Genomic DNA, 27,272 nt, shown 5'->3' with positions numbered 1-27,272 from the left:
AACACATCTGATAGCACTGAAATTAACCTTGCACATCAGCCTAGCACTGAGATCTTCAGCCTTGGCTCCTGGCATCTCCATCCAGCATACATCATTGATGTTTGTCAGGGTATAGAAGTGAAATAGTGATATATGTTGTTACCAGTGCTCTTCTATACAGCTAAACTCTCACAGAAACCTGTTAGCTCAATGTGTTCCCCACCTGTGACAGCTCTACGCTTCTCTTCCAGCACTGCCTGTGACACTGTGCAAGCTGCATGAGCTGCAAAATCATATTTACCAAGGTGCAGCCTTGGGTGTGTTTTTTTTGCTTTAAGTTTTGCTTTCACTTTCAATTGAAACATCAGTCTGGCATACCTCTCACTTCAGAAATGAGCTGTCATCACTACCTACAGTTTCACGTTCTCATTCTTGTGCCATGCTTATTTAACCCTTCACTTAACCCTTAGCAAAAATAATCTGTCTACTGGAGTGCCTTGAGTAAGGGAAACCCGATTTCCTCAGGTAAAGCCCCCCCAAGTGCACTCAGAGTTGTTTCTCTCTAGCAACCACTGCAGTCCCAATGGGACACCTTGTGCTGGTCCTTGCAAACCTTGGGCCTGCTACACACGTGCATATTTTTAGAAGCTACAGAGACAAGACATGGACTTGTTCACGTGCTTGCTTGATCATAAAGAGCACTAAGACACCTGGGGAGAGTTACCACTTCTTCCAGTTTGTTTGGCTGCTCCATTTGGTTTTGCCTGCTCACTAGCAGCCAGCACAGAAATGCTTCCTGCTGCCCCAGCCAGGATGACATCTTGCACACTTCCAGTATGAGCGAGCTTGTTCACTCCCCCCTTGCATGTTTCTGTCCATCTCCTACAACTACTCCCAAAGCACCCAACACCAGCAGTTCAGCTTGGGAAAAAAAAAAAAAGAAAAAAAAAGTGATAAACAGCAATAAAACAGTCTACCAGAAGCAAGATCTCCAACGTGTGTCATTTAGATTGAATTGGAATGCTAATAAGCATTAAATGCTATTCTAGAATTTCAGATGTGTTTAATGCAAGGGGATTTGCATATCTACCACTGCGTTTTTAATCCTTGATAAATGTGTAGAATAATCAATTACTCAATGAACATACAAGAGCTGGCTGATTAAATCTCAATTATAAAGGCAAGTCTTACCCGCTCTATTTATTATGACTATTCTCCCAGCATTGCCTAATTAAGCCATAGTTGATTATGGGGTGGAAAAACATTTATTGCAGATATTGTGGTTCTGTAACTGATGCATATCTGCGGCCTGGCTGTTAAGCCTTAATAAATACATTTTAAGCAGCTAATTGTTTAATTAACAACAGTCTCTTCCAATCTCAGCGTAAAGCATACTGAAGTCCTTTCATGAGCAAGCTAATAGGAATAAAGCCATCGGAAGCTGCTGTGTTGTTTTCACCCCCTCCCACACTTGCCAGTGTTGCTGGGGAGCTTCCAGCTCCTCCAACAATGCTTTGGAAAGGGACTGCTGCCCAGGCAAGGGGTGCTGTGCTGTTCCATAGCCAACTCCAGCTCCTAGGGATTGGAAGCAAGCACCCTGCTGCTTCTGTGAACTCCAAAAGCAATCTGGCTCAAAGAACGTGGACAGAACCTCACTGCATACACACAGTCATAACACCATCTTCCAAGTCTGCTTGCAAATACACAGGTTGAGTAGGAACATTGTAAGGGGAGATTTAATGACAGCCACTTCAGCTCTGGCATCCGGTGCTTGTCCACAAGTTGTGTAGTTCAGCCTACAAAGCCGCTATCTTTTGGCTGTGGTTTGAAAACAAACGTTGCTCTAATAATCTTCTGTTTTCTTCACATCAAAAAACTCAACCCACGTTATCTACTGAGTGGTAAGAGCACTGAAATAGCTCAGACTTTTTTAACGCTTTTGATAAATGAGTGTAAGATTTGGTAATGCAAAACCAGTAGGACACGTCCACAGCAGAATCCGACATAAGCAGACAGAGCAAGAACAGTTTTGCTAAGCACTAACAAAATAACCTGAGAGCTCCTCAGGGCAGCCTGCAAAGGGAGCCCGCCTGCCTTTCCCAGGGTGCTCCTCAAAGCAAGAGAGCCTTGAAAATGCAGTAACTTCATTATCCATCTGTTTCCTATCAGAGGACGATGTGCTATGGATTTTTTTCCCCTAGAAGGCTGTAGATGTCCCTGTTCATTGCAGATTGATCACCTTTAAAGATCCCTTCCTACTCAAGGAGTTCTATTCTAAGAGTAGAAGTTTCATCACTTTGTTCTGTAAATTTGAGGCCATCTATTTTCTCACCCCAAATCAGAATTCAAGTTCCATAGCAGCAAATGGCACACAACTGCCTTTCAGAGGAAGGAAAGGATCCTCAATCTCTAAGCAAGAGCTCAGGTGCTTTGCAGCCTCTGAAAAAATATCAGGCACCATAATACCTAAATCAGAGTTTCGCCCATAGAAACAAGCTCTGAGGTCAAACTGGCTCAATATTCTGTTTGTTACTCAAAGGAGAGCCCTCATATTCTGAACCTGGGGGGGCACACAGAAGCAGCATGCTTCCATTGCACAGTGGGGTTAAAATGCAGCCCCCACAGGATAAAGCAGCTGTTGGAAAGAAATACAGCTACCTGCATTATCTACCCGTGGCTGATGGTAGAACTGCAGAGATCTCTCTGGAGTGGCTTCATCTGTTTTCTGCTGTGGGCATTATTTTCCTGGGAGGAAGACTCCAAGTTAAAGATCCATCATGAAGATGAATCTTCAGTAGAATTTTAATGAAGCGTGTAGAAGCAATGTAGAAAATTAAAGAAACTTCTGTTTTATCCCTGGTATCTAAATCCTGTAGGCAACATGAAAGCCACTGAAATACTTCTGAGCCTGAATAATGTAAAATGTGCAGATGAAAATCTTCCTCTGATGAATATTTGATAGGAAGAGGTGCAGGATGGAAGGTGAAGAGCATGCCTCACATCCAAGTGTGTCTATACGTACATCAGGAAAGCTCCAGAGATTTAAATGCTGCCACTGACATGGCAAAGCACAAATGTCAGCTTCTGTTTGTCACTGTCCAACCACGGGAGCACATCCTCCTCACTAATGTCCCCTACAGGTGGATGGTCTGCCCCCAGCCCTGTTTGCTTATCAAGCTCCCCCCCACAATGCACTTACCTGCTTGATCCTGGATTCTTTCAGGAATTATGTTCCCTTATTGAATTAGAGATGTGCAGCTTTCATTTAACTCTTACAACTCTTGCATTCCTACCAACTCTACACAAGTTTTGTTACAAGTGTGTCTCTTCCCAGGCAGCAGCTCCTGCAAGATGCCCTGTTCTGCACCAAATGGTACCAATGATACTGCAGAATAGCTGCACTGCCTGTCACAACCAACCACACTACATTTTCAGCACAGAGTCAGGTCAGACAAGTAACAGGGAAGATTCAGCTCGAAAACAGACTGTATGGATTACACCAGCAGCTGGAGACTGCAGGAACAGGTTAGGCAAGCACTAGTTTCAGGTATCTTCAGTTATTTCCCATAACAGATAATTGATCCAAACATCTCTGATTCATTCTAGCCCTCATTTTAAAATAAACTTTATGGTATTTCTTGCTGGTCCTAGTCTATTGCTACTGCTTTAGCACCCTTGAAAATGCCTTTGGTGATGTTCCAATGTCTTTATCCATTTCTTCATAGATCAGAAAGTTCCTTCCCTCATTAATTGGGAAGCCAAGAGGAGTGGCAAGCAGTGTTACAAGGCAAACATGGGAGCTGATACAATAAAAACATGTATAACCTTACACAATCAAACACCAGCATGTAAACAGGGCTTTTCCTGTTAAATAGCAATGCCAGCTACTATAGCATTCCTCATTTAAAATCTTTTAAACTGTCTTGCTTTTTTCCTCCTATTTGCGAAACCATTTGAGACCACAGAGTATTAAGTACAGATTTCCTTCTAATAGCCTCTGGTAATTCCCTTTTCCTCCAGCTGTGAGGGATCTCACAATAACAACCCTCCTTCCGTTTCTCCCCAGCAGGCCAGGCTTTTTGGTAGCACTCAAGGCAGATCTGCCTTCAGTTCCAAGTAGCAAACCGAAGCACCTCAGAGATAACACTTGTTGTTGCTGTGGTTCCTGATGACAGCTCTTCTGTTGCAAAGGAAATGGGTAACAAAAAAGCAGGCAGATGAAAACTAAGAAGATGCAACTCTTGACTCTCACAAAACCACCTTGCTGCTAAGATAAGCTTCATGGAACACTTTATTCTACAGTGTTTAATTGTCTCAGTGCTGCATCTACCTGCCTTCTTGAACCCAGGCTTTGCAGTATAATTGAAAAGGATGAAATGACCTTAGGGGCTAATTCACACACTGTTCAACCTTGGGACGCTCAGGCAGTTGGGCCTCCTCACAGCAGCAGAGCATGACCATCACATCACAGCTCAGAGTGCCTGGTGTGCTCTCAGATAAGAAGCCTAGGGCCAGCAGGCAGAACGCACGGCAGAACCATGCATGAAAGTGGCTTCAAGAAGCAAAAGCACAGCTTTTAAGTGAACTGAGCATTTGAAAACCTTTTTCATTTCAGACTGTCATGGGCTCATACCTGAAGTACCCAGTACTGCAACAAATATCCTTCCTTTTCCCCATCTGAACAACATACTGCAAACACAACTATTAAACCTCCTTGAACCCAACAGGTAGAGAACAATATATAGAAACATGATTTTTCCCACCCAGCTACCAGTTTTCAATTACTAAAACAGGCACTAGTGTAATTTCACGTTTACCCTCTGTGTCTAAACCAGCTTCACTTTCAGTACTCCAGGCTGTGGTGTTTCCCTATCTGTACTTTTTCCTGTCAGGCTGGGAGCTCAGAACCTTAAGTTACACAGGTGCACCCACTTGATAGTTAGCACACCTGGTTTTAAGCAACCTCAGGCACAGATAACAACTTAACAGAGGTGTGCAGATGCCTATGGATTTACTCAGGATCTGGGCAGATGCATATAGCCCTGTGAAAGGTTGCAATGTTGCATCAGTATTTGAGCAATGCTCATTCACGTACTTCTCTGAACTCAGTGCTGGGATACCCTTCAATACCTTGCTCACGATACACAGACCGGACCTAAGCATAATGACACCTAAGCAGTGGTCTAACTGTGGTCAGGGTGCACGAGCTCAGGAAGCAGTTAAAGCTGCCACAGCCATCCAGCAAGTGCAGAGGAAAGACATGCAGGTGTACTGTAGAAATGCCCATATAAAGTGCTGCAGCCTGTGCAATGAAATACTCTTCCTCTGAACAGAGGGGTAACAAGTGGTGATAATCATACACAAAATCCCTGCTCTAATATCAAAGGTTCCAATTTTGTTACAAAAAAATCACAGCAAAAGAGAAAACCTCAGATCATCCTTCGTGAACTAAAAAAAGGTTGTCTTGTCTTAATGTTTCAGTTACAGAAATGTTCCTGTTGCCATCCATAGAGAACAGAGCCCAGCCACTCACAACATGGCAGTGGCATGTGTCAGAAGTTCTGCTGCACAGACAAGAAGGCACAGTGTAAATTCAGCAGTTTTTCTCTTATGTCACATCCTAGGAGGTAGATGAACAACCTAGAAATCCAGACTTCTTCTCATAAAGGACTTAAAGTGATGCCAACCTACAGCTGAAACATTTGATTGCCACATCACACCAGCCCTGTTTAATATCTTTATTGATAACCCAGACAAGGGGATTGAGTGTAACTCAGTAAGTTTGCAGGTGACACCAAACTGGGAGGAAGCATCAATCTGCCTGAGGGTGGGAAGGTCCTACAGAGGGACCTGGACAGGCTGATCACTGAGGCCAATAGGATGAAGATTAACAAGACCAGGTGCTGGACCCTGCACTTGGATCACAACAACCCCATGCATTGCTGCAGGCTTGGGGCAGAGCGTGTTGCTGGCCTGCAATACCTTGGCCTCCCAAGGGGCTTTTTCCACCAACAAGCCTAATGGCTGCAGCCAGCTGTACTGCAGAGCAGAATGTAGACAGCAGCAGCACTGATGCAAGTTCAGAGAAGAGTAAGGCAGCTTTTTCAGAGAAGGGTCACTGAGGCAGTTTTTCCACTCTACAGCAGCAGTATGGGAGACCTTTCTAATACACAGGAACCACAATGTCCTGTCAGAACATTACCATCAGTCTCCCTGTCTGCATGGTTATAAGCCAGACCGCTGAGAGCCCACCCAGCAGCAGTGATAAGCAGCAGATATAACATCTTGAGCATCTCTGCAGCACCCAGACTTCTGTATTTTTACCACAAAGACCACAACATTTATCTCGAGGCATTAAGTTGTTTAAGAGACTCTTGCTGAAGACAATAAGTTACTATTGAATATAATTAATTATAACCAGTTATGCCTCTCTTTTTGTTCCATGAAAGTTGTGCCCTCAGGTCCAAGTGTTAGAGCTTGACACTGAATAATAGCACTGGGAGAACAGCCCATCTCTGCCTCCAGCCACATGAACAAAGACATCTTGTTAACTCGCCATGATCGTAATAGTAAGATTTACGAACAGATAAGAACCAGGACAAGAGAAAAAATGATTTTAAAAAATAAATAAATAAGTAATGCTTTCAAGGATGGATCTCACCAGGCTTGCCTGAGAAGCCTAAGATGCAAAGCCTCAGTTTGGACTGCACATTTAGTTTCTGTGAGCTGAAAATTTCCTGGAAACTCTCCTCTATTTCCTATTTTGGAAAAGAAAGAAATGGCACTATTTCCTATCTATCTCTGCATGCAACATTTCAATTCACAAAGCCACTCATGCAAGGAAGAAATATACAGCCATCAAAGGAAGGCTTCTGGTTTTCATTTTAGCCTTGACAAGTACTAGAAGCTATAGTCCAAAGGCTGTTAAGAGTTTGTTCAATGACTGATCCCACTTCCAGGAGGCTCTCTACAAGAGCTGCACTTCGAGCATACTAGCATACACAAATTAGAGTAGCAGAGTTATCAACAGAGGTGTTACAAACATTTCTTAATATATTTCTTTCATGGATATTTGGATACGGATTTCACCATCTAGCCTTAAAAAAAATAAATAAATGCATAAGAACATAACTGTATACTTTAAGTGTCATCTACCTACAGACCAGCTGTCAATCATGGCTCTGATTATAGATAACACATTGCAAGTACAAACCACGACAATCTAGCTTGTCTGAGAGTTGTAAGGCAGTATGTGTACAGAAAGAATACGTCCAAAAACAAAAAAGTTCTCCTGCTTCTTTTCTAACCGAAAGTAGCAATAAAGCACAGTGCTGGCCTTTACTTTCCCTCATGGCTGCCTGGAAGTTGCAGGTGTTCTATCAGCTCCCAGCACAGAGCAGGACTCTGGCACGTGGACATTCAGCTCTTTTCTCCATCACAGATCACTCGTTCTGCTTAACAGCCTCCTTGTGCTCTTCCTTGCCATCAGATTTCAAGCACGTATCAGAGGAACTTCAGTGGAAAGGTTAATGTGCTTTCCTAGGTTAAATTTTACTTAATCTATGAACTCCACAAGTGCTAATTCACTCATGCTGGCTGCTCTCTCCAGTTTTGTGAATAACCAGAGATGATTTTTGATGGGCCCCTCCACTTCCTGAGAGCTCAGACCAGGCAACTCCATACTGATGGAGCTCCCTGAGCCACTTCTGACACGACCTGTACGCTGCCTGTCATTTCTTTCTCTGCCCCTCATGTACTGACCTTGCTCAGCTGCCTCTGCTTTCTCCATTCCTGTTTGGTAAACTCTGAAACTAGATCTGCAGCTCTCCGCTCTGCCCCTTGGAACTGCTTTGCTCCCAGTTGCATTTTCCATCCTTCAGCCCAGAAACGTGGCAGAGGAACACACTAATAATCTGATACTGTTCTCAGCCTTGCAGCTACTGGAACAGCCTCACTGCTCTGCAGCACATCTGCTGCATCTCCTTGATACCTCTCCGGTGTAGAGACAGAACACTGAACAACAGTAAAGGCAACAGGATAACCCCAGAATACTGTTCTCTACCTTAGATATGAGAAATTTACTTCTTTGCCTCCCAGGGAAGCTTTGAGTCCGTGCTGCACCTCCCCAGCACCCTCTCCAACAGCCAAACACTCAGCCCTGTCCTCTGACTGCTGCTGAGCTTATTTCCCCAGCAGGTCTTTCTGAGTAGTTCATTCACCAACGCTTGGGTTAATTTTGAGTGTTTTGTTTTTCTACCTCTTTACATGAGTACAATTAAAGAAATGTCACACTGTGTGTCACACTCATTTCCTTCAGCTATGTTTTGCTTAGTTTTATGTACACTAAACCAAAGAAACCACCTCCAATGTTTTCTTTCACAGCTTTTTTTCCCCCCCTCCCCACAACTGCGGTCACGGTTGCACTGCAGCATTGCTACAGAAACCTACTGTTAAATATCACTTTGCTTATCTTGAAACTTCATACAGCACCTTTCTGTAAATGGAGCTCTTTTCTTCTAAACCTCTACGCTTCCCCCCGCTCCCCTAACATCTGAAATCTTTTATTCACACAACGCAAAGATGGGTTCAAAAGACCAGCAGAGTAAGGTGCTGTTATCCCTCCCTGGCAATCATGCTCTGGAGGAAAGCCTCTGCTACAACCTTAACACTAGCTCCAGCAAAGCCCTGTTAGATCCCATTTCACATACTTGACATTTGAGGCCTTACTGTCCAGACCCTGTGAATATTTTAAAGTATTTCACTGGTGTGACTCTCAGCTGGAGGAAGCAACCCAAATCAACTAGCAGATCTTACAACAAAACACAACAGACCACAGGGACTTTAGTTCCTAGATTAGTATCTGTAGGGAATGGCAATGGCAGATAACCAGTTCTAAATTATCCAAAAAAGGATAATGGTCACAATCCAAATAAATAAAGAAAAATTTGCCTACCTGTCCCAAGAATCAGGGCTCAACAAGTATTCCAGAAGGAGGAATCTCCAGGTAAGACCTTCCCCTCGTGGCGACCAGCTCTTAAATGATGTTAGAAGGGCTGGAAGCTGGTTCCACTCCTTCCAGTCCTGCAGATGAATTGCTTTCACCTGTGCTCCCAAGGCTGGCTGTGTCCCTTCACCAGGTGCTCAACCATTAGTTCAGGCCTTGACTTAGCAATTCCCATACAGTACCTAATTTGTACAGCACCTACACTTATGCATGAGCTGAGCTTGTCAGAGATGGCGGAACCCATTCTTCTCTGACAGCCATGACAGTTCTGTCCATGCAGCTCTGGGGTGCGCAGAGGAGGGTGCCAAGATGCTCCTCTCTTTCCTGAAGAGGCCTTGGGGTGCGGGGAACCAGAGCCCACAAGGAGACATGGACCCCATGAGGGCTGTGCTGGCCTGGCCACAGGACCCCGCAGCTGTGACCACCTTGAGAGCAGTGCTGGCAGCCACTGTGCACCCAGCCCCCCCCATCCACAGCCATCATTGACTCATGAAATGGCCCACAAAACGTCCGCCTGTCTCAGCTGCTCAACTGTGGGAACAGGAATAGCAAATTTATTTCCAAACTTTGCCTGTTTTCCTCTGAAATCTCCTTCAGCACTCCTGCAACAAGGAAGGCAAAGACACAATACATACATTAGACAGAGCCCACAAGGGCAGAGTGCCATCTCCTGCTCTAGATCTAGCAAGTGCCATGGTTAAAGGGCCGTGCAAGGGACATGCCAATTCCTCCCCAACACCATTTGACACTTCTGGTATTTTAGGAGCATTGTCTTACCTGCCACTAAAGGACTGCATGAGTACACAACTTTCAAAGTGTTTTGCTGTGTTTAGTTCAGTGATGAGCAATTTAGTGCTATTCAAAAAATAAACAAACAAACAGAAGAGACTTTGTAGATAAAGAGGAAAATGGTTATCATGCTTTATTTGAAGTGCTGGTAGGTGAAAATTTTAAAAATTATAAAAAAAAGCCTTTGTTCCACTTTATTTTAAATTATAATCTACACGAAACAGTCCATTAATTATCTAGCATTCATTTGCAAAATACATAAAACAGTCCTTAATGCACGTACAAAAGTAACAGGTAACTGTAAAACCCCGGGGCGCAGATCGGAAGCATCAGTTTATCCATGTGACAATTGCAGGATCTGCAGTCAACAGACACTCCTCTGCACCAAGGGAAATCCAGACCCACCAGACATTTGGATGAACAGATTTCCCCCTCAGATCTGATGCACAGCATTTCACGAGTGACATTTAAAGGAAATGACCTTTCCCAAGCAGCAGGCTTGTCATGGAAGACCTCGTGTGCCTGGCTCAGCACCAGCTAAGCACACTTGTGAATGGCAAACCAACCCTTGTCCCTCAAAAAATAAACAGACACATCAGTAAAGAAAGACCCTAGTTCTAGCCTGTCCTCAGATGCCACAAGCCACTCCTGTCAATCCTGCCTCTTACTCAGGCAATTTGATATTCTTCTGGGCATGCAAAATTGTAAACTGTCCTTTGCACTGTTGACCCAGCTCCCCAAAACCCAACGCTCCTGAGGACAACAGTTACCTTTCCTTAGCTGTGGAGACCTGTGCTTATTGTAAATAAGGGTTCCAAGCCATTACCAACTAAAATGTACAGCTGATGAAAGTTTTTTGCTAAATTCTCCCTTAAGAGTGATTTTGGATCAGGCTCTGCTGTGCTCAGGCTGGGATGTTGGCATTAGTTTTATCCCAGATAACAGTTATAAAATACAGTTAACCCTGTATTTTACCATCTAAAGTCACCAGCCTGGAGAATTACAATCTGCTGTGTCATTTTTAAGGCATCTTGATTTGAGGCAACACCAGCAAATCACATATTTCTGCTTTCCTACCAAGATATCATGCACCAAGTCTAATCACTTTGCAAGTCAACACAGTCAAGACTGTCTCCAACCAGGCCATATCTCCAACAAGGTCACTAATTTAATAGCTACAATTGAGTGCAATGTTATTGGACCGTTCTGATCTTTGAAGAGCTAAACCCATACATATCCAGCCCTTCACTCCTAATGTACTCTGTTCCCAAGTTTCTGAATTCTCTTCAGAATTCACTTTAACTTGTGAGTAGTTTTAGCTACCAGAGCTCTTGAGCAGACTCACACGGACATTTATGAAAGCCATACTCCATTCATAAGTGAATCTATTGCATATTATTAATCAAACCTCTTATGGTCTTATGGTCTTCCTGAGCTCAGAACCAGACTTCTCAAACCATCACAACTTCCCCATAACGGTTACCTATCAGTCTAAGAAACAATCTCACATATTGCCTATAGCCAAATGCACACTCCAAAAATTCTGCTTCCCACACTGTGCTGCAAATATATGTGCAAATATATTTACATACATGGAAAAAGTAAGAGGTATTTCACAAGCAGTCAAAACAAGTAAAAACAGCTTTGGAAATAAGGCAGATTTTTCCTTCTGCTAAAGAGGGTAGGTAATAGCATTTCTTGTTCAACTACTACATCAAGTTGCTAAGGCAGCTCTCGGAGACACCTGAAAAGGAACAGTTGATCCACGTGTGGTACCAGCTCACAGCAGCTTAATTGTCAGTTGAGTAAGTGTTAGTTCTGACTAAGGTGTTGCTTCTAGAACTGAAAGACATGTCTTCATACACTACATTTGTTTTCTTTTTCTGGAAAAATTTCTTCACCTGCAAAACAAAGCAAGCAGCCATTAAGAAGAGAGCTTGAAATGGAGCCAGCTTATCTTCTAGTAGTCCAGTTGCTTGTGAAAAAACATGCTGCTAAACTTCTCTTGGAATACAATAACATCTTAGAGATTTATGTGGAAACCCGACCCAATCATTTCACTCTGCATTGTCAGCCTTATGCAATCCTGCTAAAAGTTCCTTCAAGATTTGGATGTAATTGGAGTCCCAACATAAATTATGCTTATCTGTAAATTTTTGTTCATTACCAGTGCAACAAAAGATCAGCTCCCACAGCCTTGATTTTTCCACAATGATATAATGCTACCATTTTTCACTGTTCTGAAGCTACAAGTACAACACAAGAGTCTGACCTGGGAATTGACCCTGACAACTGAGTAATGTTTATGGAGTGTAAAAAACCCCCAAAGTGAATAAAATTCTGGGTGCTTTCTAAAAAAAAAAAAAGGATGTAAAAATATCTTAGTGAAGTTTCTTGTCACGACTGACAACAAATTAATAGAAGCAAAACAGAATAAAGAATTGCACCATTTGGGGAAATAGATAAAATGCATGGCTGTGTTGTTGACTACAGAACTTACCCAGGTTTCCCTGTTGAAAAGCAAACACTATCTCATAGTTTATTAAATGCTACAGAAACATAAGAAAACAGTATTTACCTCCAAAAACTTACAGCTAGCAGACATTAAACAAGGGCAAGGAGGAAACAATACAAAACCTTAGGTTTATCAACTGTTTGCTTACTCAATTGCTATTTAACACAATACTTTTGGCTGTAATTGAAAACACACCCATTCACTCAACCTGGATTCAGATTTGCTTTTTGCATGGTAACAGCATACTTACATTGATACGGTTCAAGATGTAGAAAATCACTGCAGATAATAGCAGCACTCCTACCACAATGGTAGGAGTGTAGATGGCCAAGGAACTGATACTGCATTCTGTCTGCTTCCCACCTGCATGTGGAATTGTATTAGTAGTAGTATAAAAATGAGGAGAGGTAGAATTTTAATTTTATTATGGAATTTGCAGGCTGCAAATAGATCTTCACAGCTCATAACATCTGTATAAACCTTTGTTTAATTGCTCAAAGATCCCATCAAAGTCCAATGCATAAACTGCACAGGTAACATCAAAATCAAGCGTTACACTGCTGTTGTCATCTGCATCTTAAAAACAGATACAACACTAACCTGCAGATCAAAAACCTGGCTCTGTAAAATATGCCCTGGCTCTGTAAAATATGCTTACAGGTTGCTCAGTATATAATAAGAGATCATCTTTGTTATCTTTGCTGCTCTAAGTAAATGCCTGAGGACTTGTTCTGTACTTCCTAGCATAGACTTGCTACGGTGAATGGTTTCTAAGAGACATGAAGTCCCATTAAGGTGATAGAACTGATGCTCAAAGCACTGATTCGTTTTCTTAAACAGACTTTTCACACAGTGGAGAGATTATTGTCTGATTTGAACCTTTTTCTTTGTTAAGATAGGTGATTATGGACAGTTTCCCCTTTTAAAATCCCCTTCTGGTTGTTCAGTGGCAGGTAGAAGCATGGTGCTTGTTTAGGACTTGGAATACAACAGAGCAGGGGACTCCGAGTGCTTTCCCCAGCCTTTCTACCTGGCTTAACTAAAGTTCTGCAAGCTTTTACTCTGCCTTTTGTTTTCTAGCACGCCTATAGTTATTTATGACTAAACAAACAGTACCTTTAACCAGCACCATGGTGCCACTTTCATTGACTAAGAGAGAGGAATTTTTCAGCCCTGCAGCACATGCGTATACGTCAGTGTCATTTTCCTGTAGGTTGTGCAGAGTTATCACTAGTTTCTCCTCTTGCTTTGAATACTCCAGGCGATTAGCAAAAGTGGGAAAAATAGTTGTAGTGTTCTGACTCGATACACAGAACACTTTTTCAGGTTGCATGTGAGTCTTGAGCAACACGATCCATTCATCTTCAAAAGAGCTTTTCAGCACACAGGTAACATTGATAGACTCTCCTTGTTGAGCACGGACAGACAGTGGTGACTGTTCAATGACCCCATTGGTTTTAGCTACAAAAAAAAAAAAAAAAAAAAAGAGATTAATGACTACCACAGAAACACACCACATTTTAACTAGGTAACAAATAGAGAAAAAACAAAGCACAGAAATTTTGATATGTATATATATATACAGACTAAATCTCTGCACGCTTTCAGTATACTCCATACTTTTTGATGTTATCATTAACAATGTAGAGAATGGAATAAAGACAACTCATCACTTTTGTGCAAAGATAACTCTGGAAAGGTTGCAATCATTTCAGAGAAGAGGTTGAGAATCAAAAAGATACAAAAGATAATTTTAAAACATAATTTGGAGAAACTGTATATAACCAACAAGATGGAATTCATTTGAGAAAACACAGTGAAGAAACCTGAAAAGAGAAGCGAAAAGAAGGATGTGATAAGTAGATTTGAATGCCCATTACTGATCCAGCAATAAATTAATTCTCGCATTCCTTGCGGACTGGAAAGAAAGAAAGCTGTCGTTTTTGGTAAAGATATTTCCAGGTTAGAGGCTCTCACCAGAAATGCAGGTGTGCCTGAGAATAATCTTCTGAAGAACATCTCAACCCGCTTCCAATGAAAATAAAAATTTAAAAAGGGAAAAGGAAAAGAAAAGAGCAGAAAATAGAAGAAGAAAATGACAGAAGAATTCTTCTAACCAGAAATGACTACAAACAGGGAAGTTTCCTCTAAAAAGAGATAAAACATGAATCCCTGTATCACTGAGAACCAACCCACAAACCCTGCCTAGCACCTAGCACCAGCTTCCTCCTTATCGTTGCATTCTCATTTATGGTGGAATGGTAAAAACAAAAAAGATTTGAAAAGGCTGCTACCAGAAAAATGGTTCATTGCTTTGCCAGATGTTCATAAAAATTTCTCAGACTGCTGCAAGAACAGCTGTGGGTTCTCACTGTTTGCAAACTTCTGCAGTAACGCCTCTGACTCACTGTAAATCTGTAGCAAGAATTAAATTAATCATGAATTGATGATTTAGGGGGTTTATTGACAGTGTTCTAGCTGATGTGTTTTCTGCATCATTTCAGGGAACAGACGTACACTTCAAACCAAGACATTACCTGAGCAAGCATGCATAACTCTGTTAGACTCTCTGCTTTCGTCCCAATCTGTTATTCAAAACCAATCCCTGTATTTATTAATTCACAAGACATAGAGTGGAACCACCGTACCTTTCACGACCACAATGACCGACATCCACTCTCGCATGATGTGATGGCCGTTTTTTTTAATATAGCTGGTGCACAGGTAGGTATTTGAGTCAGATTCCCGTACGTTGTGCACAGTGATTGTGAGATTGGGTCCTTCATTTAAATACGTGATGCGATTAGTAAAATTCGGATGTATAAATGAGGTGTTCCTGCTGGAAACGTATACAATATTGGCTGGCGGTCTGCTAGTCTTCAAGTATGTCCCCACTTCATTTTCTGAACTGTTCTTTGAACAAGTTATGTTAACGGAGTCTCCTTCCCAAACACTGATAATGTCTGCTGGCCATTCAGTAAATACATTTTCTTTACCTACAAATAAGAAATGCAATGGAAATTATAATATCTCGATGTATTTATATTAAGGTAATTTGCAAATATAACTACTTTGTCAGCAGAACAGCCGTAAGCCTAAACCTCACTCTTCCTATTCCATACATATAATCTTTTGCCTGTCCTAAACCCTACAGTGCCGTTTGTTCCTATTGACCTGCATGACTCAATATCTTCCCAAAGCTTAAAAGACTTCAGACCCCCTGAAAATGGCTTCTGCCCCTCATGCAAAAAAATGTAATCTGATCTATGGGTTCCCACTATTTGCTGTTAAAATATAAAGCTCGTTGAACTGATCTCAATAATTGGAGCTGGCTGAGGATCTAAATCTGGAGTTCAAAGGAATGACAGAATGGCAGAGAATAGAAGAAAATTTTGGATTTCAAAGAAAAATTAAGCTTTAGTGGGAAATCAGGAAACTCGATAATGTAGCTTCACAGGAAGAGAGCAGCAGGAAGTCTGATACTACAGCCTGTATTAAGAAACAAAGGTATAAAAATATGTAAGGAGACCATCTGAGGAGACCATTTCTCTAATGACCTGAAAATAACAAGAAACTGAACAAGAAGTGCTTACAGAGTGAACAGAGAAGAATCAAGATCAAATGGCAAACGTGTAAAGGAAATTGCATTCCAAGCAAGAAAAGAAAAATGAAAGAGTCTATTGCATATCTGATAAGAAAACAGTATAGAAAGAGTTGAGTGTTCTGTGTTTATGAGATGATCAAGGTGCCCTACGTACTTTAAACAAGTCACCTTAATAAGGGAGCAATCACAGAAGTCAAAAACAGGTAGACATCATTGGAATTTAGACACACTAAGTTAATCCAACCTGCCCAGAAAGGAGAACATTCTGCATCCTCCCTCTAGGGAATTAAAGCAATCCATGAGTCGTTGGCAATTACTTTTCAAAGTAAAAGAGAAAGTGGGCAATTGAGAAGGCTGGAGAGGTGCAGAGTGTTCTGATTTAACTAGCTGGGAAAGAAAGCTCAGGAATTCATCCCCATCAGCCTTAAAATCAGCACTCCTAAGCTGAATCCCATTTATGTGGTATAATAACCCAAGTAGTTAATGGCAAGCAGCCACAGCCAGTCAGTCAATTTCTCCAAAAGATCAGAGTTAAAAAAAACAAAAAAAGAAGTTCAAGAATTAAATTATATTTGTAGAAATCAGTATGAATTCCTTAACAACCAGCAGCAACCACGGCAAAAACACTTCCTATTACCATCAGTTTCAAAGCATCTTCATTTCAAATATGCTGATTTTTGGAAAGTTTTTTTTCCTCAAGTCACCATCCTTCCCAGTTATTATCAATGAAAATAGACCTGAGATCATGGGGGAAAATAAAGGAGCTACCTGCCTGCTTAGGGCTTCTTTTTTCACTATTCCTTCCCTTTAGACATCCTGATTTCCCCAAGTGTGCCTCCAGTTTGTGCTCTCAGTAGCTACAACAATATACAACATCTGATTTTTCTAGTACACCTTTATTACACTTTCCACGATCACATCCATACTAAGTATCACCATTCATTTCTATCCAGCAGTGGTCTCTCCATGTCAGCCTTGAGAATACAGATACAATTCACACTGAATTACTAGGAGAACATCATCTGCTATTTCTACAGAGGGTTACTTTTGTTTAGAGGAGCAAACTTTTAAGCAGAATGTTTTTCTGCTTTTTTTTATGTTTATTTTTTCCTAAAAACGCATTCTAAAATTTCAGAGCATGTTTTTTCAAAGTTCCAACTGCTAATGGTGAATAATCCAGAGGGTAAACTAAGGAGAGAAGGAAAGAAGGAAGGAGGGAAAGAAGGAAAGGAAAGGAAGAAAAAAGGAAGAAAGGAGAAGAAAATAACTGAGTGAAGAAAATGTAAGAGCAGCTATGTTGAACTTACCATTTTGGCCAGGGAAGAATGGGAGAAGCAGAAGTAAGAGATGCACAAATGCGAGAGGGGACGTCCACTGCATCTTCAAAGTCTTTTTAGCTGATCTTCTCAATTTAACTCAACTGATGAATTAAAAGTGCTGTGTGCCACAACTTGGCCTGTTACCTTCCAGCTACACCAGCTGTTTACTAAATGAAAGTAGCTCCCTCTCCCCAGCAATTAAGAGAGTGGGGAAAGATTTATAAACAGAGGTTCTGACTTCACACTTCACTTCGTACAACGCCCACAGCTTCTAGAACAACCCCTAACTTGTGAATAGAAGCACCCACATCTGAGTGCAGCCAGCTGTAGGAAGGTGGGCTCAGAGCTGCTTCTCACCCTGCCACGTCAGGATGTTATCAATGTGGTCGCCCTGCTGGAAGCGTGGGCACTCAGCATGATGGATACAGACAATCAGTGCTCCTGTTAACGAGGAACAGCTCTTCTTGCAGGATAGTTATCTCTGTGAATGGACAGGGAACAAACGTGTGCCCAAAGAATTCTTGAAAGCTCAAAAGCTGAGAAATTTTCATCAACTGTCATGAAGAAATCCAAATTCACATGGGAATGCAAGGAGATAAACAAGCCAAAAGATAACATGATCAACAGGGTTACCAGTGAATAGCCAACTTTTAAGTTGACATTGTATTGCCACGAGCATTTAGCCATAGGAGGTTCAGCTTGCTTCTTCTCTAAAAGGGTGGTCAGGCATTGGCACAGGCTGCCCAGCGAGGTGGAGTCACTGTCCCCAGAGTTGCTCAAGAACCATAGAGATGTGGCACTGAGGGACTATTGGTGGTAGGTGGATGGTTGGACTGGATGATGTAAAGGTCTTCCCCAACCTTAACAATTTTATGAGTATAAGAACACAAAACTCATGAAAACAAAATTACAGTTGTCAAATTATGCCATTTACTGAGTCAAGATGCCTGGTATCTTCAATCAATCTTTATTTAAGGAATGTGTATTTGCATGCATGTATTTATTTGTAAAAGCTCACATTAAGCAGCATAAATCATTTGCTCTGAGCAAAAAGCATAAATCACTAAAGTAATTTTTCCCTAAGATACTGGATAATTGGTGTTACCATGAAAACAGAGCCCAGAAGACACAAAGTAGAACAGCTGGTAGTGACAACTCTCAACATCACAGCTGCACAATAGCAGCAGGAAGGCAGAAGAAAAGCAAAGCAAGGTGTCTGGGTGAGCCACAAGGACCAGCCTGGGACTGCATCTCGTGACTGACAGCTGAACAGTTGTCACTGGGCAGAATCATGCTGGTAATCTTCATTCTAAAAACTTGACCAGCTCTCTGGCTCCAACTGGTGTTAAAGATTAGAAATTAAATCTGTTCACTATTGAATCTCTCAAGTTAATACGATGTAAGTTCTCAAATATCTTGTTGTCCCTTTCCCAAAGAACTCAGAACCTGAGGGTATCCAAAAAGAAAAGGCTACAAAAAAAAGAGCATCAACCATCAATTTGAACACTGCACCTAAGAACATGAAGATACATATGGGAAAAATAAATCTCTCCATATTAGAAGGCCACATTAGAGAGCTAAGATTAGTTTTGGTCAGCAGGAGCGTAAAGCCCCCACTGCTATGGCTGGGGTTGCAGGAAGCACTAGTCTCCTGCATCTAACAAGAGTGAAATAGAAGAATGGACACTTTTCTGTATTTCTGAAGTTAATTTTTAACATATCTTTTGCTGTCATTAGTGATTATTAACTTTTCAGTTTCAGTTTTGGTCATCTGCTTTGAAGATCAGGCCTCTCTCCCTAACCAAATCAGTCACCGCTCTGAATGCTTTCCTATGTAAATGCAGAGACCACTTGGGAGTTAAAGGATGAAGAGCCACAGCCATGCTGTTGCATTATGACACAGAGAACACATAGAGAACACCTCAACACACGCTTCTCCTGAGCACAGATGCAGTTTTCCAAACTGCTGGTTTGCATGGTTGAAACTGTCAGATCATCCATTGAGAGGAGTCAGCTGGTCTAAGCCTGTGCTGCTCATCCTTGTGATGATGGTGGCCCTCAGCCAAGCACCAAGGGGGGGATAGGAGCCCCAGGAAGTTCCTGGCATCGCTGATGAAGGCCAGGAGCTGAACATCTTGGGCAAACTCGGTCCTCAGGGAATGCTTGAGAGCGGTGAAGGCACATTTGTGAATGGTACTATGAGATCTTGGCTGGAAGTGTTTCTTCAGTTGGTGGCTGTGCTTCATTGCTGAGGGGCACACGGCTGGCACTTTCTCTTTTGTAGATGGTGTTTTGAGTAACTATGAAGTTTTTGCTTTCAGAAACTTGTTTGATTAATCTAGCAGGTGAGAATTGAAGGAAAAATAGCTGTGAGGCCAGAGGTGCAGGTTGCTTTCAATGAGAATCATAAGTGAGTATAACACCAGAGGGCAGAACCTCCAGAGAGCCGCTAGATGTATATTTTTGCATATCCCAGCAGTATGTTTATTTCCATGCCTTAATCACAACTACAGTGATGCTATCATTGCACTATCCTTACTGAGTTTTGCAAGCACTTGTGTAATTAACATTCTTCACAGATCAACTTGTGTTTTATCTACCTGCAGATACTCATTAGTCTCAGCTTGTTATCACTGGCTTCCCTTGTAGTCTCCAGAGAGAAACAGGCAGCTTCACAGGTAAGACAAATCGCCTTCAAGACAGCTGTGTCTCCCCATTCACTAGAAAGGGAGCACAAGATAAAAGGCTTAGGCTATAGATACCTTCTAACCAAGTTAACCTTAAATTAGATTAGAAATTCAATTCTTAGACTCTGGAAAGAAACAGCGAACCAGCATGGCAAAGCCGACAGGAGCATTTGGTCCTAAAATAGGACGGGGCAGTTGAATAATTGAGAGGAGCCATGTCAGCTTCTGGCAGTACATAGGCTCCTGTAAACACTGGAGCTGAGGTGGGTGAAGGATGTAGGTCAGGGTAAAAACGTGCCTTTAGAACTGTGTAAATGATCAACACGAGTTTTAAAACCACTGCAGAGTCTCATCAGAACATAGGGTCAGAGCTATGGGATTAAAATCTACTGACATTGCTTTGATGCAGAGAGGAAACAGGCACCTACTGAATGTGATCCTAGTGAACGCACCTAGTCCTTCACTGAGCACCCTCCTCCCATTGCACCAATGTGATCTCAACAGTTACCATAACTAAACCAAAAAAAGCCACTGCTTACCTGGAGGAGTCTGCTGGAGCACTATGATATGTCCTAGGAAAACAACAGTAATTAAGTCCCAGCATTAGCAAAGATGTACTTAGAAGAATTAAAACTAACAAAACTAACAAGCCTGCGGTTGTTTTTCCCCTTTTATTAACTATTTTCATGCCACCTGCTGGCCAAGCATCCCCTTCATGATGAACATCATTCGGCAACTGCATAAACAATTATTTTGAAAATGAGATCCAGAAATAAAACCCTGTATGCTTCCTTTTCCACTCCCAAGGCTGATTGTGAAGGCCTGTTACCCACAGGAACACGATGTTTTGTCAGACCATACCTTGATGTCTCTGGAACCGCCTCTTGCAATAATATGTGGACAGCAGTGCTCCTCCTGCACAAGTCCCCAGAATAAGGAACAAGGCAGTGAGGCCAGAGTGTTTGTTTTCACCGACTGAATACTGGTGATTACCTGCAGAGCAGAAGAAAATGAATCCAAAAGAATCCAACAAGTGTGCCAGGATAGCAGCCTGCCTCATAAGCATCTGGTAGGAACTGTGGGTAGCACTCCTGCAATGCAGCCCATAAGGGCTGGTATTGGAAGTGGAGCTGATGAAGGACAGAACAAATGGCCCATGGCTTTGGATACCTTAACAAAGATACTTGTAACAAAAGAATGACTATCAGCATTCAAAACAATCTCTTGACTTCCCATCAGGGCATATACGTCTATCATCCAAAATAACCAAGCACAATAGGTGTAAGAGCTCATACACCGAAAATATGAGGAATAGCTTTGTGCAGTCTTCCAGTGATCTTACAGTTAGCCAGTTTTATTGTTTGGATGGTTGCTGTTTTGCTAAAAAACAGATGCAGAAAGCAAACACTGGAAAAACACTTTTCAAAGCAGTATGGTTCTGGATAGCGTGCGTTTCAGATACAGGGATTTGATAAAGACAGGATGTTCAGCCACGTCAATGATGAGTTCAAAGGCTGCCACTAAGAACATGAAGTTTGATCAGGATTCCAAAGATCTCAGTAGATATGAACCTAAACATACACATTTCTGGAACAGCTGTTTTAATACTGGCCACAGCAAACTGTCTGAGCAAAACTGTCTCAAAATGTAAGGCAGACAAACATGTTGTGGAAAGACTGATCTAGATCTCCATAATCAATGATGTCACCTGTATTCTCATCTGTAGCTCCAGTGTAGCACGTCAGGGCATTCTGAGGGTTGACATGATCTGTCTGTGTTTCACAGCAGATTTTTCCCGCCTCTGTCACGCTGTGTCTCCTATCTTCAAAGGAATCTGAAAGGTAAAATTGTTAATTATAAATATGGATCATTTCTAAGATCTTCAACCAAGGGCTATAAGTCAAAACCAGGGATTTTTGGTCTACCACAAAGACTTCCAGCTGAGTTTACCTCCAGACTTCAGGAAGCCACACGGTTCTCCTAACCCCTCATCCTTCTCCCAGAAAATGGTATAAGCCCCATCACGAAACATGTTTTCTTGCTGAAAACACATAGTAATGTGTGTTTCGTTGATCACCAGCTGAATATTTTCATTTGAAAATATCTCATTTTCTGTTTCGCCGATTATTTCGAAGTCTGTGTAATCGGATAGTTTGCATCCTTCTTCCCCACAGTCTTTACAGTAGTAGACTGTCACAGCGGTTCTGACGATGCGAGAGCCATCTGCCCTCTCAGCATGGTTAGCTCTGGGCACAGCAACACCTACAGGAGGAAGCAAAGGGGAAAAAAAACATTTCCTATCAGTTTTCTCCCAGACTCCTAGTGTTAGGAGAATGGGACTTGAGTTCTGGTGGACAAACCCACTTATGGCTTAGAAGGCACTATCTGCCAATGGGAAATTTTTATTGGGTACTGGATCCAGTTCCCCAAATAATTTTTGGAGTAGAAATAGGATACTACTCTGTCCTGCTGCCATTAGGGTTTGAACTAGGAAGCTGGTTGCCTGGGAAGCAAGTTGAGAGACATCTCTCTCGAGCTAAGAGATCCTCTGCTCAGACAGGCTCAGATAATTCACCCCTTATTTTCTATGCTTCCACAAACCTACAGCCAGTTCTATCTCCAGCAGATATCATTGTCCCAAGACTATGTTGACAGCTGAGCTGGCAGACTCCATGATCAGTGCCCCATGATCAGTGCCCCATGATCAGTGCCACACTTTCAGTTTGGCATTCCCATAGGCAGCACTTCTACAGACAAGCAGCACATTCTGGCTGAAGTGCTGGAGTGCGCTGGGCATTGAGAGCTGGGAGAGGAGTTTGAGCCTTTCAGGCTCTCTTGGTAAAGAGCTAGTCCTGTAAGAAAGGACTAATCTCACCTGACTTCAGATGCATTCAAAGAGTCATTCTTCCTAAGTGAAGCAGTTGCAACAGTGAACCACCCTCCCCTTCTTCTTATCTCAGTTGTTGCACGATTTCAGTTTCAGCTGGATATAACTGAGCTTTCTAACAAGTTTGCATGTTTATTACTACTAGCTATTAGTACAGTGAAGGGCAAAGAGTCCAGCAAGGTGACTCACCTGCATGTGGAGTGGGCAGGGCCAGCAGCAGCAGGCACAGCCATAGGATGCAGGCAGAGCCCATTGGGCTGCTGGGCACTGATGGACCTCCGTGATCCCAGCAGGGTCACCCGACCCAGCCCTGGGTTATCTCCCTGTGTGGGCATCAAATAGCAGCTGTTACATCTCTTCCTTATCTTTCCCCAGTCAGAAAAAGAAAACAACCTCCAGACCGAGTGCTGGGAAGCTCCAAGTTGAGAAAGCTGGAGTTCAGCAAAGAAACGCTTGTGCTGCTCAGCTGTTATTGCACCCTGCAAGGAACACTGAGCTGACGCTCATTTCCAGCCCTGGATCCCCTGCAACAGCACAAGCCACAAAATCCTGTTGCAGAAGAGGATAAATCCCTCCCAACCTTGCTGGCCAGGATGCTCCAGATCCATGCACATCACTCAGCAATGCACACAACAAATCACTTCTTGTGACTTGCCACCACTTCCCAAGACACATGCCCAGACAGGTAGGAAAGATGCTGTGTCCTGTGTGACTGCTTTGCATGACCCGACTTGAAATATTTACTCTTACATCGCTTTTATTTTTGATTTGAACAGATATTTCCCATCAGGTTTTCTAAATGAAAATTCAAGCAAATAAAACCCATGGTATTTCTTAATAAAGAGTGAGAAAAACATCCTGGCTCATCCCAATGACACTGAAAGTGGTTTTAGATGAAACAACTTACACTTTCTGAAGGAGAAAAAAATTAATTCGTCTGGAAAACACCTAGGTTTGCTCACTAGGGGGGCAGTAGCTAACATCAACTGTTCTGCCCTTCCAAGCTTTTAATTAAAAGTTTTCATTAAGATAATTTTCAGTCAGCAGGAATTAATAACTGCTCAACTCCCTCACCCTGCGCTGGATGAGAGCTGCAAAGTGCAACTGTGACCATAGGAGCAGATGGGGCAGGAGACACCCCAGCCCTATAGAAGCCCCTGCAGCTGCCAGTAGACAAGACAGCCCCACCTGCCCACCCAGTCCCACTCAGCACAACACAAGGGACCAGTTCCTCCATGCAACTCAGCACTGCTCCATCCGTGCACCACCTGCAGGGATTGCTCCTGGCCCCACAGATACCCGAAATGTCCAGAGCACCAAACAAGCACAGAGACCAAATCATTCAGTGCTATTTCACACTGCTCTCCCTAAATCCTCTTTCTGCAAAGCATGAGCTGGCTGTGCTGTCTCCTCCTGCTCTGCAGGCACTGAGGGGGGCTGTCACCAACTTCGTCCTTGGAACATTTGCTCAACTAACAGACTGACAGTTGTTTGCCCACAGATCTGACAGCAAACAACATTGTTTTCCCCGTAGTTTTCAGTCCCTCCCAAAGTTTTCTCTCCCTCTTTGTTGCATCCTCCTTTCTCCTCTCCTCCTGTACTGCTTGCAGCACATCTCCCATTCTCTTTCCTTTCATCAAGATTTCTTCCTTCTCCTCCTCCTCTCTTTTTTTCTAAAACAAGCAGCTCTCTCTGCCTCCTCCCCCAGTATCACTTAGGGCAGATAAATGATTTTGCACTTCTGATGCCTCCTGCCATCAATTTTAAACTTCCGTCAGCATTAAAGTGCTCAAATCTAAAACTAAACATTCGCTTGGCACAGAAAACATTTTTCCATCAAGTTGCTTTCTTTCTGCTCCCTTTCATCTTCAAGGCAATACAAATTTCAGAACTGCTGAAGTTGGCTGCAGAGCTGTAGCAAAGCAATGCCTAACCCTAAATGCAGACCAGCCCAAGCAGCACAGTACCAGTTTTAGCATCAAGAGCTGAGTATCAGCTGTGAGTGGAGCCCCAAAAAAGCATTCTGGCTTTGTTTCAGAGCTATTGGAATACGATGCACTTTTCCTTCTCCCATATGTTCACAGGGCTATGGGTTCTCCTCCAATTGACGACAACACATCATCACACTCTCCTCCAGCAGTAAATACTGTGTCCTTGCCTCTCCTCACTCTCTCACATGGATGTGCAGCTCAAGGTTTTATGGCTTAATGAGCTCTCCAGCATATGATTATGTGGTCAAGTCCAACTGCTCCGGTGATGTAATGCAATACAGAACAGATTTAGATGTTACTGTAAGTTTCAGAAAGAACTTCTGTGTTCTCTTAGTATGCCATGGAAGAGGATTTAAGTTTCCAACAGCTTGCAGAAAGCAACAGAGCTGAAAGAAGTAAAGAAACTACAGCAGAAACAGAACTTCCTTCGATGTTATATACTTTTTCTTTTAACTTGAAGCTGTTTCCTGGAAGAAGAGTGGACTTTACATGAAAGAACTCCAGTATTGTTTGAAGTACCAGCTTCATTGGTTGATCCGCTGAATGCCACTCAACAAACCTTTGCAACACGTTAAAAACAAGAGAGAAATCAGAGAAAGAGGCAAAACAGCTATCGGCAGAGCTAGTCTGCAAACGCAATCTGTCCCCCTCAGCTCCAACAAACAACGGGGATTCTTCTACAGAACCCCTCTTACAAAACTCTTTCACAATTAACCACTGGGAAACACAGCTGAGAATTTCTGCTGTTTGCGGCACGTTGGGGTGAGTAGAAGGAAGTCTTTCCCTGCTTTCATTTCTGTAAATGAAAAAAACAATATCTTTACTGCCTGGTGCTTTCTGTTTTGGTTCTCTGTTTAGCAGCCAAAGCCATCAGGATCCCCACAGGTCCCTTTTGGGGTGCAAAGGCAGCAACATGCATGGCTGCTTCTTGCTGAAAAGAGGGAGAGTTGCAAAGGTGCCTACTGCAAAACCCACCCATCAAATGGCTTTTATCCATATAAACAACAGGATGGTGATTTTGGAAAAGGGGTATTAGGAAAAAAAATAAATCACTAAGAAGCTATGAGGACAAGAAATAACAGTTATCTACACGTGGGAAAATTATTTGGAGTCCTGTGAAGATGGAAATACTGTGGTGGATTTATTAACTCCTGCAGTCACTCACACAGATTTGCACTGATTCATGAAGCTGTTATGGTTTTGCAGTGACAAGAACAGGATAGTCACTGATGTCGCATGCACTGAATGATGCACAGAGAACACCCAAACCACACTGACTGCTTCCCTCTCACCACAGATGCTTTTAGTGCCTGCTCTGAAATGCCTCCTTAAGAAGAGGAAACCAACAGTTCGGAAGGGAAAAGAGAAGCTGTAGGACAGGACCTTACAGAAGAGCACCGTGTAAATACCTTGAAGGATGTGTGAGTCCCAGGAAGCCCTCCTGTGCCTGAGCAGTGTCTGTGTGCTCAGGACATGCAGCTCCACATCCAGAGCCCTGCAGGAGACATCTGATTGCACTGCAGACAGAGGCGTGCTGCTGGTTTTCCCTGCTTTTAAGAGCAACTCGATTTCACTTTCAGTATGACAGGAAGCGGGACACAGAGCCTGGGAGCGATGCCAGCCAGTTTGTGAGATAGAAAACATGGGAAAATCCCTGCAGCAGGGCATAACACTGCTAAAAATCTGCCTGCAAGGTGTGCCCCCTGCACAGGTATCTGGGCCAAGTAGTGATGCACAGAGCTGGGCTGGGGCAGGAATCCCTGCCAGGGCTGAAAGGCACCTACAAAGCTCACCTGATGCAGTGCCAGGCTTGTGGATGTCACACTGTCTGCACTGCAGCCACGCTGCTGGGAGCAGAGGGAGGGCAGTGAGCCTGCACAGCCCTCTGTCCATTAGAGAGCTCCCTAATGCCCAGACTCATTCAACTCAGGTAAAACAAGTCTCATTTCTCTTGGCAAAGCACAAGCTGCTCTTAAATATCAGGAGAATTTTCTTGCTCAGACTGATCCAGACTTCCTCTCGTCTGAACCAGTTTAGTTGCTTTCCCATGTCAGATGTAGGCCTCTACCTCATGTCCTTTGTTTTGTCTGCACAGACTGTGCCATGTTTTCTTAAAGCCTCTCTAGTTCTGACATGGCAAACATTTATTTTTTAATAAGTCCAGTGAATCAATCTGCTGTGTACTGGAAAGGTGGAATGGCATTGGGTCCATAGTGCCTCTGCCACAGCTTCCAAAGAGGAATAAGCAGAAATATAACAATGTCCTCCACGTTAGCAGCCTTTCAATAGCTCAAGGGAGAAGGACAGACTGTGATAGGACAAGGAGCAGTGGTTTCAAACTATAAGAATGCAGATTTATATGGGATATAAGGAAGACATTTTTTAAGGAAGGAAAGTAGGAAGAGCATGATTTATTTGTGCTGAACAAGTGTCCAGACAGCATCTTTAAATCACACAATCCCAGTAAAGACAAAAGCAGCAGCTTTCTCTATGGACA

The 27,272-nt window shown here is 42.7% G+C and overlaps 3 protein-coding genes across 9 annotated transcripts in view; all 3 read right to left on the bottom strand.

Annotated features, from left to right (window-relative positions):
- The window catches only part of SEPTIN9 (septin 9), a 117,271-nt gene extending 108,275 nt beyond the window's left edge, over positions 1-8,996 (bottom strand). Inside the window, exon 1 of one of the 2 annotated variants that reach the window (XM_048964967.1) lies at positions 8,933-8,996. The gene's annotated coding sequence lies outside the window, so the exon portion shown is untranslated. The remainder of the gene's footprint in view (positions 1-8,932) is intronic. The other variant, XM_048964969.1, reaches the window with a different exon arrangement.
- A 955-nt stretch (positions 8,997-9,951) lies between these two features.
- Positions 9,952-18,067, bottom strand: CD7 (CD7 molecule). Its single transcript, XM_048965238.1, has 5 exons — positions 17,199-18,067; positions 14,936-15,283; positions 13,404-13,748; positions 12,538-12,650; positions 9,952-11,673 (listed from the first exon to the last, which is right to left on the bottom strand). Exons 1-5 carry the CDS (start codon positions 17,269-17,271, stop codon positions 11,563-11,565), a joined length of 990 nt encoding a protein of 329 aa, XP_048821195.1. The 5' UTR covers positions 17,272-18,067; the 3' UTR covers positions 9,952-11,562.
- Positions 18,068-18,161: 94 nt separating this feature from the next.
- LOC125702238 (uncharacterized) overlaps positions 18,162-27,272 on the bottom strand; it is a 34,034-nt gene continuing 24,923 nt past the window's right edge. For 3 of the 6 annotated variants that reach the window (XM_048965241.1, XM_048965242.1, XM_048965240.1), the window contains exons 2-7: positions 22,974-23,107; positions 21,848-22,159; positions 21,606-21,731; positions 20,759-20,890; positions 20,437-20,469; positions 18,162-19,930 (exon numbers count right to left, since the gene is read on the bottom strand). In XM_048965241.1, coding sequence (XP_048821198.1) covers positions 19,905-19,930; positions 20,437-20,469; positions 20,759-20,890; positions 21,606-21,731; positions 21,848-22,159; positions 22,974-23,037 — 693 coding nt within the window. In that variant the 5' untranslated portion in view covers positions 23,038-23,107 and the 3' untranslated portion in view covers positions 18,162-19,904. Of the gene's footprint in view, positions 19,931-20,436; positions 20,470-20,758; positions 20,891-21,605; positions 21,732-21,847; positions 22,160-22,772; positions 22,869-22,973; positions 23,108-26,184; positions 26,355-27,272 lie in introns of those variants that run through there. The other 3 variants (XR_007380491.1, XM_048965239.1, XM_048965243.1) reach the window with 3 other exon arrangements.

Source organism: Lagopus muta, chromosome 18 (genome assembly GCF_023343835.1).
Source record: "Lagopus muta isolate bLagMut1 chromosome 18, bLagMut1 primary, whole genome shotgun sequence".
NCBI classification, from domain to species: domain Eukaryota; kingdom Metazoa; phylum Chordata; class Aves; order Galliformes; family Phasianidae; genus Lagopus; species Lagopus muta.
Note: the sequence above shows the minus strand (reverse complement) of the source record. Positions and strands in the feature narration are given on the sequence as shown.